The sequence below is a fragment of the Rhopilema esculentum genome, chromosome 5 (genome assembly GCF_057945365.1).
Source record: "Rhopilema esculentum isolate cy_ngs chromosome 5, ASM5794536v1, whole genome shotgun sequence".
NCBI classification, from domain to species: domain Eukaryota; kingdom Metazoa; phylum Cnidaria; class Scyphozoa; order Rhizostomeae; family Rhizostomatidae; genus Rhopilema; species Rhopilema esculentum.
Window position 1 is genome coordinate 10575284 of NC_142819.1, and position 15965 is coordinate 10591248.

Consider the following 15965-nt stretch of genomic DNA (forward strand, 5'->3'; position numbering starts at 1 on the left):
ATGGTTCGTGTGCGTTTGTCAATTTCATTCTCTCTGATGCTGCAGATCAAATTTCATAATTTTTTCGGTGATTTGAAATTAACTGCAGGACATGTTAGACAGAAATCTTACAAATAATTAGCATGTAGCTGTGAAGCTGGATTTTTGCTGTTTATATTCAAAATCTACAACAATTCGGTCTTTTATAGTTACACACCTTTTTCTTCCGAAATTGGGAAAACTGACCAAATACTAACGAATTGTTCTGCAATTTCCTGTATTTCAAAATAAAACAATGTTTAAATTTTCTGAAAATGTGTCATTGATATTGAAGTTATATTTTACGTCATTTGCTTGCTCTTTTATAATTATTTAGAGCCTTTGTTTGCCAGTGTTTAATTGAGTGGGAGACCCTTTACCAATGTAAATGAGCATACCATTAACCAGCCTCCTTTTCATAAACCTGCCCCACAGAGGTGTAATTCACAGAAGTTGGTCTTAGAAGTTGAAGGAGTGGGTTTTGAATAACTGGCCGTTTAAGTTTTCTTATCCAATGGCATGTTGAACATATGAATGTTTACACAATAAACTGAACTATTAAATAAACACGAGATAGCATTTCCATTTCATTTCTTTGTGATTCTTAACCATTTTACTGGTTTTAATTTTACGGTTAAATGAGCATATTCTACTACAAATGGCCCCAATTATAATTCTACATTTAATAAAAAACATAACCTTTCATGAACTAACCCCATAATAACTACAGCGAAGAATCATATAAATATGCATCTATCATTTACTTTGATATGTTATTGTACAGTACAATATATTTAAGTCTCATTTTCTATAGAATTTTCTATTTGAGTTTTTTGGAATAGCACATCTGACACACCCATTAATGTCAACGGACTCTATTCTTATATATTCTTCAAAGACTTCAATAGAACTGTGCCATTTCCGCCAAATATACTTGTATCACCAAACAACTTTCGTTGATTTGAGGATTTTTTAATTTTTTCCCAATTTTAACTAACACTGTTGACAGTTCAGCCAACATCGCACAAGTCACATGAAAACATTTAAACCAGTCAAAAGATAGAGTACAATTAAACCAATCAACTGGATGTGTGATTAGATGTCTTATCCAAAGTCTATTTTTATGTCAAAATAACATGGAAAAGATTTATGGAAATACTAGATCTGCAGCCACATTCCTTCTTTGCATCTCGGCTTTTCCTTCACAATACAGGTACTTTCTCGTGGGAATTTAGCATAAAAATAGGCTTTGGGAATGTCTATAAAATAGAGGGATACTCTGATAAAGGCACGAAACTCTGATAAAATTTTTAAATAACGTTGAAGATGAAGATAAAGGATGCCATTGCGAACTTTCGAAAATATAGTGTAGTGTACAAAGACTTTTGGCAGGCATCTGGAAACCTTCATTTTGCCATCCAACGATGCTTTATGCATCTAAGCAAAGCTTTTGAGAGCTAACACGCTACTCTCTAATGCTCAAAACCTTCGCTCTGCTTCACCTTTTCCGTAGAAGCTTACAAGCTTTGTTACCACCGACAGGACGGGCAGTGAAATAGTTAGAGCGCCAAAAATCATGAAAAACGCGGCAATGATCTTGCCTGTATCACTCTTCGGGATTATATCGCCGTAACCGAGCACCACGACGGTCTGCAAAGCCCACCACATTGACTCAGGCACGCTCGTAAATAAGGTGCCTGCTGTACCAGTCTCAACAAAGTATAGCAAGCTGCCTCCGATGATGACAACTATAAGCAAGCATAACATAAGCAAGCCAAAGTCATTTAAGCTGGATGCCATGATGTTTTTGAGCAGTTTCATACGCTGGGAGGAGCTGAAGACCTTGAGGAAACGTATCAATCTCAGCAGCCGAAGTTGCCTCATCAGGCGCATCATGACGAGGCTGGCGTGGGAATGGTGAAAAGAAAAGGCGAAATATGGCAGCGAGGTGAAAAAGTCGATCATGTTCAAAGGCTTTTTTATGAACTTCACAAATTCCGTTGTGGAGGCAAACCTTAAGAAATATTCTAGGGAGAAAAATGATGTAAACACGAGGTCGGCATAAAACCACCAACCTTTCGGTAACTCTTCACTAAACAATGTCTGCGCGCAGCAAAATGCGCACCACAAAGTGAGAATGCCGACTGAAACGATGCCGTAGACAAAAGATTTTGTTGAACTTTCGGGCTGATCAAGTATCAACCACAATTTCTGGCGAAAAGTACAGGGTTGAGCAACTGGCACTTCTTTGCCCTTCTCTAGTACCCCCTCGTTTCGTTTCATCGAGTTTATGTATTTTTCTGGAATCCCGTAATAAATACATTCATTTTCAAATTCTTCTACAGTTAATTCAGGGGGTCTTATCAGTTTGCCGTAAGACTGGTAAAAAAACAAAATTGCTTCGAATGCAAACCTGTTACGGTCAAAGTAATACCTTTGTGTCTCCATGCACAGATGCTGCCATAATTTGTTTGGGTTGCCAAGCATTGTAGTTGGAAATCGTTCGACAGTCTCTGCCCATGTTTCAAAAGTTGTTCCACTTACATTGAAAGTAATTCTGCGACGAAACCCTCCTTGTTCTCTTTCTGAATGTTCCATTATTGCTTCAGTGATTCTTTCTCGCGTACTCCAACTCTATGTCATGAGAATTCCCTGCACGAGACTCTCTCATTTCTATTAAATTTATTGCACAGACCCGTAATCAACGATACAATGAACAGAGCTGCGAAAACACATGATTTTGTAACCCTGCAGTTGTATTTTCAAAATACGATTTTAGACACTAAGGTAAGCCACAAGAGATTCTAACTGCTGCAAGGTTGTGTCCTGCGATCCCAAAGGACGTGGTTTCCGCTCTTTGCTGAATCTGAGCACTGAAATGAAATAAAATAAACTCAATGACTCCACAGAATGTTTAATTTGCTACTTCTTAATTCTTGCCAGGTAATTAATATCGAAGTAAAGCCAGCACAAACTTCTTCTTTACATAGGTGATATAACACTTCACAAATCTCGTGAAGATCAGTTACCCGGCAACTGAATCGAGGTGAACGTAACTCCGCAGAGTTAAGAAAAAAGTTTAATACTCTTTGCTGAGGAAACGTGCACAAACAGCTTAGCATAAATCTAGTGGTAGAAAAATTTCCTTAAAATCAAATTCTTTTTTAAGCTATTAAACCCTAGGTGTAGTGCCCACTAGGTAGTTAAAATTGGTCAATATTATATTGTATGAAAAACTAAAGAGTGTAGTCGGTACAAATACATTTATTTGTATCTTGCTACATTAAGAAAAAAAAATGGAAGGTATCGTAATAAAATCGTGATTGAAAAAGGATTTAAAATAGTCTTCCCGTCAACCACATCTTTCACTAACACTTCAAATATCAAATGAATGAAAAAAATTTCCAATAATATGGAAATAGAATTATTCTCATATCAAAGAAAATGTTGGATAATTACGAGATTGAAATCCAAAGATTAACCAAAGAAAATATAAGATTAATCAACAAAGGTGTAGTGTAGTTGTGAGATTGCATATTTGTGGAGAGCATTTTTCATTGCTAGGAGATGGCTAAACACTCACCTTAAGAAAAGATTTCCATACTGAACACTATTTCAGGAAAATATTAAAATCATTCCATCAGTTTTCGCATTTCTCTAGCATATTACAAATAGACGACAATGGTGCGTGATTCTGCCAATACATCGATCGTTTTCAACGACAGAAGAAGGTCCAAATGGGCAGCGCAAGTCATCGGCTAGAATTAACAAGAAAAATTGCCTGACAGGTGCTTCATGGAAATAATCTAACTTGTCTTCATTTGTTAGGTTTTCAGTGTTTACTTCTCTCATACGCTGTATTCAGTGGCCATAATTGAGATCGGGCAGTATTGTCGTGTTAAAAATGTGATATGACATGTGATCAAATATTGATAGGAGACTTGCGCTGTATTTCTAAATGGAAACACATCAGTTTCTATGGTGAGATTTATGTAGCAATTCTTTGTGAAATACGGATGTCACTGTATCAAGTCAACGATCGCTAATAATCGTCATCACTGATCGCCTGTTATCACACATCAATTGATGAGATCAATCTCGATCAAACTTGCGTTGCAGGGAAGTGCAATCTAAAGTTACTTTAAAATCATATCATCTCCAAATGGCTCTTGTGTCTTAGGCTCGCGCTCTTTCTATCATCCAAAATGTTTGTACAACATAGTGTGCCACAGAAATCAGAAAGATTTCAAGTTTTATGTTCAATGTTGATGAAAAATTAAGAATTTGACGCCTTGAAGATCACAAAATAGCTTCACCAACCTCAGGGCGACATCCTTCTGGAATCCTCTAGATAATTGGCCACAGAATCAAGGCGCCTGGCTTTTTATTGCACGTAAATTTGCTGCACAGAGGATACGCTCATTGACAGGTGAAATCAAAAGAAGGTACTCTACAAAGGCAACATCAATGATCGCCTTCCTGCATAAACAAATTTACTCTATTAAAGACCGCTAAACAAATCTACAGTCGTGATAAAACTCCTGATAAACTTAATAAAGTTTCTATATTCTGATGTCGGCAAGTCATTTTGGAGCCACATAGTAAGAAAATACTTCAATATTGAAGAAATGTTTATGCAATTCATAGGCGTTGTCTTCTGCTTTCTTGAGTGTCTTCAATTGGAGAGTAGCTAATGAATACTGTTCACTGATAGCGGTGATAAGCTGATTTTTTACAAAGCCGTGGAGTTTGTAAACAAGAACACTGTTACGCGCTGCTCCACAAGAATCCTTCCTTGGTTCAATTTTTAGCTTTACAAATGAACGGCTTCCAACGTGAATTTGAAATAGGAAAAATTTGCTCGACACGATGTATCGTTGCAATTCACCTCAAAAATTTTAAATTATGTAGCTTCGGCTAAGATAGCATGCAGATTTTTTATTTCAGAGTATGGATTATGATTAGACGTGTAGGCAGGTGCGTTTTTGCTGTAGCTTATTTTCCAATACCGTAACTTAAGTTTTGATTAGAACGCACAGAGCCTTGAATAGCCTGAGAGCTTTGCAAGCACGTTTGGATAAGCCTTGGATGCAGAATCGGCAAATCGGCATAGCTGTCGGGATGGCATCGTACGCGATCAACTTGTGACAAAAATAATGTTATGTAAAAAAAAGTGACACGCAAAAGTAAATCGAATTGCAAAGTACGATGTGTGCTTGTAAGCATTCTGGTGTTGATTCTGTAATTTCAATTCAGTTTTGAAAATTATGGCTTTTTTCATTCAGCCAAGTCGAAAAAAGCGACGTTGTGGGTAAATTTCCCCATGGAATGGATGCAAACAAAAGACAGCGCCAGCGAACACAAAGCCACATTGCAACTGAGTTTCAAAAAGAATCGGCGATGGCATTAACTCAAAACCAAACCACATATCTGCTGGTTAACGTAACGTCTTCGCGTATCCGGAAAGCTTTTTTCCCGCAACTATTTTTTTTCGGGTACAAAAATTTTTGCATCCAAACGGAGGGTATTCGAATCATTTTCAGGCGTCTACACGTAGCCGCTTACGATGTATCCGGAAATCGTCTGATTCGCTCTTGTGCCCAGTTCTTTTACCGGAGATAATCCTGAAATGAACATGCGCATAACCAATATTTTGGCGCCATTTCTTTTGCGTCCTTGCTTTACTTCTTTTGCGTCTTGTAAAGGTTTTACTCTTGTAAAAATGTCCAAATAAATAAAAAATGCAAAGAAAATGTAAATTATGAAGTGAAATTACTACTGACAGTGACTAAAGATTACAAAGCGAAGCAAATGACAAAAAGTGTTGATCGTGAATCTTGTGTGAGCAAGTATGTTGAGATTCTTGAATCATACAGTGCGAATTATCCCTCACCTGAAGATGCTGCATCTATTGGGAAAGATTTCCCACACAAGAAAGATGAATTAACGAAGTCCGTACTAACTTCAAAGCTAAAAGCGATTCGAAGCAAGTACAGAAAGCACAGAAACAGAAACTTTTGTAAATTTATCACAGTTGCATTTATCTAAAAGCATGATATTAAGCTAGAAATCACATGTAAAACATGTAATCACATGATATTAATCTAAAAGCAATTAACAAAGACAATACAATCTTCCCCTACTCCTTGTTTGTTTGTACTAGCAGTGAGAGACTGGAACCCAGAAAATGACGTTGCATATGCGAAAATTTTCGGATACAAGGGTCCACACGTATTGGCATTCGTATCGGATCAAACAATTTCCACTCTGAAGACCGTTTTCAAAAATTTCCGGACACGCGTGGACAGGGCCTGAAGCTCACAAGAAATAGCAAAAATGTGCTTTCTACAAAAAGTAGGAAATTGGTGAAACTAAAATACAGTGTGCACCTTGACTCTATGACAAACGAAAGTGCTCCGAATTTCTGTGCAGACATGAGGCATTAAATCGATATTCTGAAACCAGAAACACCGAAGAAAGATTCACTCAGTTCAATAGGTACTTGAACTGATTGACCTTAAACACCCTCATTCTCCTTATCCTTCATTTGCACAATAAAATTACAGAAAAACTGCTTGTTGACAAAACCAAGTTGTTTGGTCGTTGCGTACTTTCCAGCCAATCAATCCCAAGACGTTGCCATTTTTATTACTCCTTTTAAATTGGCTCATTCCGGGACACAAGCTTCTTTTTCATAACTTTATTGTCTGAAATTTGTTATTGTCCGAAAGTTTATCGAGATTTGAACCAGTGTATGTAGTGTTCTTGGACTCTTCATATCCCTAGCACCGTCCCGACGCATTTCGCTAACGACTTTCCCATTGGTTTGACTACACCATAGACCTAATCGCTTTATCATGAACTCGCTGAAAAGCCTATGCTAACTCTGAAAGGTTGACTAACGGAACAGTGCCTCGTTAGTTTGACCACCACGCCTTTCCGAGGCTAGATTTTAAAAACTTTAGTGGTACTACAACTTTCTTAGCTTGTTCATTCTTCACGAGGTGCAAAGACGATGATGCAGCTCATAGGATGCTCATGGATGCTGGATTTGATACACGTCCCATTTTTAACAGCAACATCACAAATTGCCTTAAACTTTGATATGCTCTGAATTCCCTCTATCTTTACTTACTTTTCCTCGTTGTTTTAAGTTGTTTTCTTCCGTTGAGTTTTTATTACACCTTTTTGGTTAATTTACCGATCATTAATTGCTGTAAAGTTGGAATAAGTTCGATCATGTGTAAGGGAGCCATATCCCTGAAGCTTTTTTTAAAACTATTTCTGTCCTACAGAATTCTAATTTAGACATCAGTGAGTCTTGACTCAAACAGAAATTGTGTTACCTTTATATTACCTTTTTTCTGTTCATAATCTTAATATAATTGTTGCTCCATTCCTATTTACTTATTACTGAAATCCCAACATTATCCAAAACCTCTCTTGCTGAGAAACACAAAAAGAAAAAACATAAATTGACTGGCAGAACTTCACATTGACTTTACATATGATTAATTCATCTTTCTTACAAGATTATTGATAGCCTCCTCTCTGTTACCGAAATCTCCCCCCTCTACAAAGTGGTTTGTCTTCCTCTTGAATCCTCCAGTTGGGTTGTTCAATTTGAAGGGCCACAGGAAATTGTTTGCTTTCTTGAAGTTTGGTCCAACAGTGAAAATTTCATGGATCAAGTCTTCAACACAGATGAGGCCATGTTTGCCAATTGAATTTTCAATGACTGAATTGTCCGTGATGGGGATTCTCTGCTTGTTAACCTTGGCAAAGCCACGCTTGTAAATGAGTTCACGAACAGTTTTCAGATTTGGATATCTGTAGAAGAGAAACATTTTTGTCAACTCTCAGATCACTAGAAACAGACAATTTCACAACAAGGGGTAAATCATATCATTTTATGACGATTCAAATCCAGATGATCCATCCAGATTAATTTCCTAAGCATGTATAGTGTCTTGTTCAATATGAATCAAGTATAGCTGATTTATATTGCCTCGAGAGTTGAGTTAAGTTGTAGGCTGTTGACTTACAAAATGATAATGCATGGAAGTTGGAGTTTGTCTTAGATTGAAACTGTACAGAAACTGTTCTACCACATCTTGGCCAAAGGGAGAGGGGTAGCTTGTACTTTCTTAGAATGAGACAAGCCTTACAATGATAAGAACCAAACTTATTGGGAACACTGTTGGCTTTGTTGCCAGTCGAAAGTGTAATTTATACTGTCAAGTAATAATTTAAGTCTCCTGGAGCAAAATGCCTTGCCTACCACAATGAATGTGGAAATACATTTTCATGAAACTGGCTTTAATATAAGAGTCTAACCCTACTTTATCAGTAAAAGAGGACAGTAAAAAAATGTTTTCATATCCGCCCGGGTGATAAGAGAATCCAAAAAATTAATGCCAGAAATTGCCTGTCTCATAAAGGGTCAACAGGTTGTGAAACAAACTAGGGTGAAAAAATTTCAAGAAAGAAAATAAAATGACTAAAATTGCTTTAAAAGGAAACAACACATATTGTTCCCCGAATTGGCTCCAAACAAAGAAATACACAAAGATAGGGTAAGAATGCCTAAGTAACCTTCAGAAAGATAGGGTAATAAATTCAGTATAGGCAAGCTGGGTACAGAATGCTTAGTTAAGCAGTGCTGGTGTAAGATGCTGGAATTATAATTATGATATTTACATTGCTACGGTTTAGTTACCCCCGTCACAGGTACAATGGACACCTATTTACTTAATTGATTGACATGTTGTTGCAACTAGTAACACCTCTATTGTTTTATCTTATAGTACAATGTTCCATAGTAAAGTCTTCCTGTTGTTGTTGTATATAAATTTTCTGCAGTGAAAAGGTTTTGTTCATTTACTTCTGTTTCTTAAAAGAGCCAAAAGTCTGCAGAATTCTAACATAAAAAAGTTAACAGGCAAGCAAAATATTATGGTTTCCCTGTAAACAATATTAGCAAAATTTTAATAGGAAAGAAAGGGTGTAAACTGCATTAAAAGCTTTCTTGGGAATGTCGCCAGAAGGAAAGAGCTTTTAGCAAACAAAACGTTTTTGAAAACACAAATTAAAACACATTAACACTGATGTGCGATGAATCAAGTTGCTGACTAGCTTCCTAAGATTAAATCCCTACTTCTGGGAAACATGCTGAAAATGATGATTACAAAAAGCATGCTCGATTATCTAGGGAGGCAGTTTCTTTTTTTCTATTTGCTTCGCTGACTCTCCATACACTTCATAAAAACTTGCTAAACACATGCATGGGCCCCAAGCTTTAAATATATACTTCAAATAAAACATTTCTGTAGTTAACAGTTAGGCCTATACATTGCCACAAAAATTTTACCTGTCTAGGAAACAATTCTGAACTTTTCTCTATCGTACAAAAGGGTATGATAAGATGGGCAATCAAAAAAATATAGATAGTGAATGAACTCAAAATCTTGATAGCTTACCCCCAAGCAATAAATGGCTCGACAAGACGTAGCATGTTAATGGTGGCTTTATTCAACCTGATAAATATGCCATTATTGATTTGCCTCAATCTCAAAAGCTGCAGAGCTTTCTTTACTTTAGGGCTAACTTGGTTGATACCCCTGATTCGGATAACAAACCCAAGTTTGGCTTCAGCTGGAACGTAGAATTTTCCAGCAGACTTGATTTGGCGCTTCCTCCTGATTTCGTCACTTTCTTGAGCTCTGTATTCTTTAACATAGGACTCAGCACACTTAAAGATGACCTTTCTCTTGTCTTTTGAAATCTTCAAGAAAAATATATTCATTTTTAATTAATGATATATATAGATACAATAATTAATTCATTACTCAAGAGAATATTGTTTTGCAAACAGTATATCAAACAATTTCAGAGTAAAAGTAATTGATTCTAAAGATATCTTGAGGCAGAACAGAAGGAGAGAAAAGGCAACAGGCCTCTCAGCAAGTAACAATATTTGTTTGTAACTGGTCAAGCATCTAAAATATGGTCTTAATAGAAACTCTTTTGCAATACTCCAGCTTCATCAAGCCAATTTGCTAGATAACCATTGTAGCACTGTTTATGTTAGAAATCCTCTACTGACAGAAATCCAATAAATAGAGCAAGTTACCAGGACTACTTCAAACTAATCTTTAGCTAATGTTATCATTAATAGTTGGATTTCCAATTGTGCTTTCAAAATGGAAAGTCTTGATAGATTTTGGTAAGCCATGGCAAAAACAACAAAATTATTTTCATACCCCTACTATTCCTATGTTCTTATTTTTAATTGCTTAATTAAAAAATTTAGAACTTCATATTTTCTAACAAAGATATTGGGTTTTTCCTCTCAGATTCTAGATTTGCTATATCAAGATATGATGCTACAGTGGAAGTGGTTCTTTGTGATGAAGCTCAATGTGGATTAATAAAAGCAAAATATTGTTAGGGTCAGAGAGAGAGGAGAGATGCAGTTCAAATTAATTGATAGCTCACATCAATAAATTGATGTTACATTTCTGTAAGTAAAAGTAGTGAATCAAAAAACGAATTTTACCTTTTTTTGTTTAACCAATGCTTTGGCTCTTGCAGCCCTGATTTTTTCAAGGGTCTTCCTTTTCTTTAAGATGGTCTCAGGGACCCCTGGCAACTTTTGGCTATAATTCAATTAAAGATGGTTTATTTTGGCTAACAATATTGCTGAGTCTAGGCAAACCTTAAAATCACAATTACTTCTTTCATTTAGAAAAAGCTTGAGATTGCCCATAACTAACACGTTCCACTGGAATGATTCAGAAGCTTAAAGTTTTAAGGCATATTTTGAATAAAAAATGATAAAAAACTTTATTTTTATTTGCAAATAAGAAGGATTTTTCCTTAAACCAACACCAGCTTTAAGGGCAAAATAGGCATAATTGAATCTATATAGGATACCCTTAGTTCAGTAAAAGACAATCCAATACAAAGATTTCAGAAACTGTTGATGATAACAAGATAATGTAGTATTCAGTAATGACTAAAGCAAAAGGGTTTTTTTTAATTTTGAACAGATTTATGAGAAGTAGTGGACTCTAAAACATAATGAATTGATATCTAGCTTAAAACTTCGCATCAGTCCACATCTTTAAAAAAATTTCCAACAGTATCTTGAACAAATATGGCACATCATTATTATTAGCCCTAATATAATGAAAGCTATATACATGGCAATAATGTATGCAACTCTGCTGGAAACCAACAAAAATGTAAGTTTCCATATAGCAGCTAAAAGCGTTGCAACTAGTTTCGTCCATAAGCGAAGCCTTTGGCTTTGGAAAACAGCAAAAAGCTTTAGAAATGGACAGAAATAAATAGGCCTAACTGGACAGATTTTGAAGTGCATAACATCGATAAATACAAGGTAGGCTGAGTTTCATGAATTTTTTACAGGCTTTCTTGTGCCGGAATCTGGCATACACAACAATTACGTATTAAAACGATTGAAATCCTTAGAAAACTTTTAATCTTCGTTCTACGAAAAGTGGCAACTTCTCCAAGGGAAGAAGCCTTTAAAACGCTTCAAACTTTCTTGGCTTGCGGTATATTTGGCAGAAAGTGTTTACTGATAATTCGGAGGCATAACTCTCCGTATAACATGAAATCAATGGTTAAATAACAACGATTAACGTAGATTTAGATCAGGGAGACTAACCTCTTTTGCTCAGCCATATTGATAATGTGGGAAAGGGAGATCTTGAATTTGTGCCCAGATTCCTATCCTTCGCGGTCCTGCACAGGCAGCGTCTCCGAGGATGCTGAGAAGGAGCGTAGCAGTGAAATGGGACATGTCTTGAATGGGTTTCAAATTAAGGGCGGAAGGCAACATTTTCCTATAAATTCAGACAAAGCAGGGTATTGTCTGAAAAATGTGGAGCTTCAGTAGGAGCTTCAATCTACTTCTCCTCTGCCACTGCTCCCCTGCCACTGCACCCCTGCCACTGTCCCCCTGCCATTGTCCCCCTACCCACGGTGCCACTTTATTTTTAATCTAAGCCAGATACAAAGTTATAAAAAGCAGTGTTTTTCAGCCACTGTGCAGCGTTACAATAGTATGTCGTAAGATATTGTCCGGTGTACCGTGAAAAGTTCGATAAAAAACGCAAAATCTGTCCCAGTTTTTGCGCTGAGTGAATAAAAATGTCCAATTTTATTATAAAATACTTTTTATTTGTGTTTATTTGACTCCTATTCAAGATACTTCGACGAGAACGACCTTCTATTTTGAAGATAGGCCACTGAGTTCAACTTTATAGAACTTTCTGATGGTGGTGTTCCTCTTGATTTTTTATTAAAAAATGTGCCGTGGATCAAAAGAGGTTGACAAACACTAAATGACAAACATTTTGTGTGACACACGCCTTTTGGTCTTTTCTCATGGTTACATGCATTAAAGCAGAATTTGCACGCAATGTACATTAAGTTTTTGGTTCATTCAAGTTCTTCAGTTTCTTTAAAATTTTCCACAGGTTAAGTGATGCTATATTTACCAGAGTTTTAATTCAGTGTGATTTTTCTTGCCTTAAACGCTGGCTAGCACTATTGCATCTATGACACCCAGTAACGTTTCCAGAAACACGCAGGACAATAATCTCCCTTTTAAAGCGTGAAACAAGATGGTGATGCTTCTTTATAACCTGAAAAATGTGTAAGTGTGTTTAAAAAGTGTGTAAGAGTCTATATAAAGGGTGTTTTTTCAAGATGGGCATTTCCAAAGGACTAGAGAAAGTGGCAAACCAAAAACCTTTTAAGGGCTACCTAGGACTTCGACCCCGTTTTCATCCATGTGGCAGTCAGGATTAATTTTGTATCCGCCCCTTGCCTCGAGATTACCTAGCAGTCCTAATATTTTTCTCATCTTTTCACAAAACTCACTCAATTTCAAATCAAAACTTGAAAAATCTGGGAGTGTTCGTAGCAAATTCAATTGGAAGATTAAAAAAAAAAATTGCAATGTTTCCTTCGACATTTTTGGATAGAAGAGAAGAGAGGGCACATGTTTGATATATATGCTCATAAAATAAATGCCTGCCGATTTGTTGTTTTGATAAGAGAAACAAAAAATCAAGGGGCTTTGTGGCGGGGGGGGGGGGGGCAGGGAGGCACGTGTCTACCTTAGCATTGACCAGGGACGAAAACAAGTTGCTAATTTTGGGGGGGCGTGGAAGTATGAAAATTCCAACTTTAAGTGATAAATTTTTCATTCGACCAGTAGATCTGTTGTACCTACCAAATTGATATTTGTAAATAGCCCGAACACCATAGTTCTATTTTCTTTATAATTACCAAATCTTTACTCAATAATTAGCCTAAAGCATAAAAGCCTAAATCTCTAAATTTTTATTAACATGAAACAAACATTAAACATACTGTAAGAAGTAAAGCAACATTTAAGCAAAACCAGTATTAGATATACTTAATGATTAGTAGTATTCTTTCAGATCAATTGATCAATTTTATCTAAAATACATTTTTTCACGATATAGAAGCACCAAGAATTTGGGCCTTTTATTTTCGTTCTTGATCGAAGAAAACTACCTTTAAACTTTTCAGAGGGCCAAATGCCTTTTCATTCTTTACAATTGAAATGATGATTTGAGAACAAACTTGTGCATATGCCTGATTCGAAAGATGAAATACTCTTCTTTGATCAAATACTTCTACTGCAGTTTTTGCAATGTGTTCTTGCTCCACAGCAGTTTTGTCATAGGAATTTATGATAAGGACTCAAGGACATTAACAAATAACAGGGGGAGTTTAGCATAAACTCGTTTTTTATAAGAAGCGTTGAGAATTTTTAGTACTGAAAGATTCTTAATCTTTTATTGAATTAACTACTCGTAGTTTCTAAAAAAATTCCCACTCTAACATTTTCTGATCAATGCGGGTATTATTATTCCAAACTGTAAGTTTCAAGTTTCTTATCCGTAAGTTCACCTTGCCTGTTCGTAATTTGATTCAACTCCCGTCAGAAAGAAAGAAAAAGAAAACGGGGCAAGTGTGCAATTTGGATCCAGTGGAGACGGGATTCACAATAGAAAACGATTGGATGGGTCAGCTTCAGCCTGTGAATTTTAATGTTTAGAATTTTTATATTTAAAATAAAAAAACTTCTTAAAATATAAAATTCACAAGTTTGGTCTTAAGAAAAAAATTCCAAGTCAACCGTCACGTTTTCCAACTGTAACTGGATTTTCCAAACTTTGGGGGGGCGTTACGCCCCCCACGCCCCCCTATTATTTACGTGCCTGGCATTGACCATTCGGAAATCTTTAAGAAGTTTTTTATCTGTTCGGCAGAAGAACATAAGACATTCATAGAAAAATATGAAAGTTCAAAGGAACTTAATGCTAATAAGCGTACTTTAAGCAAAATCTAAGATATTTGAATGTTTAATGTCCAAGCAAATCTGCCCAATGGTTCTATATCAAATTTGCTGTGTGGCTTTCATAATGGACATAGTATAAACGCGCACTATTCAGGCCAGAGCTTAATCTAAGGAAATTTTCCAGCTCCACAAATCATCATTACATTTTAAGCGTTATTCACAAATACAAACAATCCACTCAATATTTTCATCAATATGCTACAGGTGTAGGAAGGACTACCAAAAGTGTCGGAGGCCCCTGCGAGCAAAGCAAGCACAAAATCTTTGCGACCATGTCCTTTAGATTAGCTCAAAATACATTTCAGAATATCTCTTGCAGTCTTTTTCTTTCAGTCGTTTAAAACATTTTACTATTTACTAAACATACTTTGCTAGGTTTGATCAATCCGTTTCTTAAAATGGAATTCATTATTTAATGAGGCCCCTGAAACCTCGAGGCTCTCTGCTCCCCCCTCCCTCTCTTCGGCTTCAGATGTTGGTTGAATATTTGTTGTTATATGCTGTATCCTATATGTATTGCCTTTGCTCCTCTTTGCTCCACATTCGCAAACCGAAACCTTTGTGTCATATGAAATTCAATAGCAAATATTGCAGCTCAGGTAACTAGTCTTGTTGTGCTCTATAACATGAAGATGAATAAGTCAGCCACATCAGCTTCATCGTCAGTACGGTTGAGCTATTTGATTCGGACGAAATGTGATGAGAAAAACAATTAAAAATGCTATTTAAAAATAAAAAAAAACATTTCTTTATTGTTTTGTTCGAATTTTCCAGCTCCGCAAAATTTCATATCCAACTCAATTTTGAATCTTCCAGTTCCAAGAAAAGGGCCCAAGTCCAGCTTAGAATAAGCTCCGATTTAAGCTGTCGCAAGGCCCTGGCTAATGAGGAGGTTGTGGCGATGGTACTTATGGACTTTTCAAGGCCCATGACTCTTTGGTTGCCTACCATACGATCTCCTTATGGATTCAGTCAACAAAGCCTACTATTAATTCATAACCATTTTTCGTGCAGAAAACAAGTTGGATCAGAACCATCTCACGGACGGTTAGGTTAAAGTCAAATTGCTAGGAGTTACCATCGACTCTAAGCTCAATCGTGATGATCATGCAATGGCCCTGGGCGAAAAAGCAAGCAGGAATGTAGGCCCTTTCCCGCAAGTAGCCCCTTTCCCGCAAGTAGCCCCATATCTGAATTCTGAGCCACAGTATGTGGTAAGATAATCTATAACACATTTGCTATGTACAATTTAAACTACTATTGCCCCTTAAGTTGGATGCACCACAGAAAGATATCATGTGAACCATTTTTTTGGGGTACCAAATTTAAAATTACCTTAATAACAGCAACACTTTACAAAATATTGAAAGCTTTTTGTCTGACACTGTTCAGGGTAGAAAACGACAGAATACAAGTCCGAAAGTACAAGATGGAAAATATGTACCCAGTTGTGGATCGTAATAGGCCAACCAGCCAATTAGAAAAACGTGAGCACATGACCGGTAAAGTTGTCCAATCAGTA

The 15965-nt window shown here is 36.4% G+C and overlaps 2 protein-coding genes across 2 annotated transcripts; both read right to left on the bottom strand.

The window, feature by feature from the left end:
• Positions 1 to 594: 594 nt before the first annotated feature.
• Positions 595 to 7342, bottom strand: LOC135689727 (shaker-related potassium channel tsha2). Its single transcript, XM_065207054.2, has 3 exons — positions 4339 to 7342; positions 3602 to 3776; positions 595 to 2891 (listed from the first exon to the last, which is right to left on the bottom strand). The coding sequence occupies exon 3, from the start codon at positions 2614 to 2616 to the stop codon at positions 1498 to 1500; it is 1119 nt and encodes a 372-aa protein (XP_065063126.2). The 5' UTR covers positions 2617 to 2891; positions 3602 to 3776; positions 4339 to 7342; the 3' UTR covers positions 595 to 1497.
• Positions 7343 to 7493: 151 nt separating this feature from the next.
• Positions 7494 to 11825, bottom strand: LOC135689729 (large ribosomal subunit protein uL30). The gene is made up of 4 exons (XM_065207057.2): positions 11711 to 11825; positions 10577 to 10676; positions 9498 to 9802; positions 7494 to 7848 (listed from the first exon to the last, which is right to left on the bottom strand). The coding sequence occupies exons 1-4, from the start codon at positions 11725 to 11727 to the stop codon at positions 7530 to 7532; spliced, it is 741 nt and encodes a 246-aa protein (XP_065063129.2). The 5' UTR covers positions 11728 to 11825; the 3' UTR covers positions 7494 to 7529.
• Positions 11826 to 15965: the final 4140 nt, after the last annotated feature.

What these genes read in the sequence shown, in the direction of transcription:
- LOC135689727 (XM_065207054.2), bottom strand. Translation starts at nt 2,616, where the DNA reads ATGGAACATTCAGAAAGAGAACAAGGAGGGTTTCGTCGCAGAATTACT.
- LOC135689729 (XM_065207057.2), bottom strand. An exon ending in CATTGGTTAAACAAAAAAAG is followed by an intron (nt 9,803 to 10,576) that starts GTAAAATTCGTT and finishes TTTTTCTTGAAG; the next exon opens with ATTTCAAAAGACAAGAGAAA. An exon ending in GAGCCATTTATTGCTTGGGG is followed by an intron (nt 7,849 to 9,497) that starts GTAAGCTATCAA and finishes TCTCTTCTACAG; the next exon opens with ATATCCAAATCTGAAAACTG.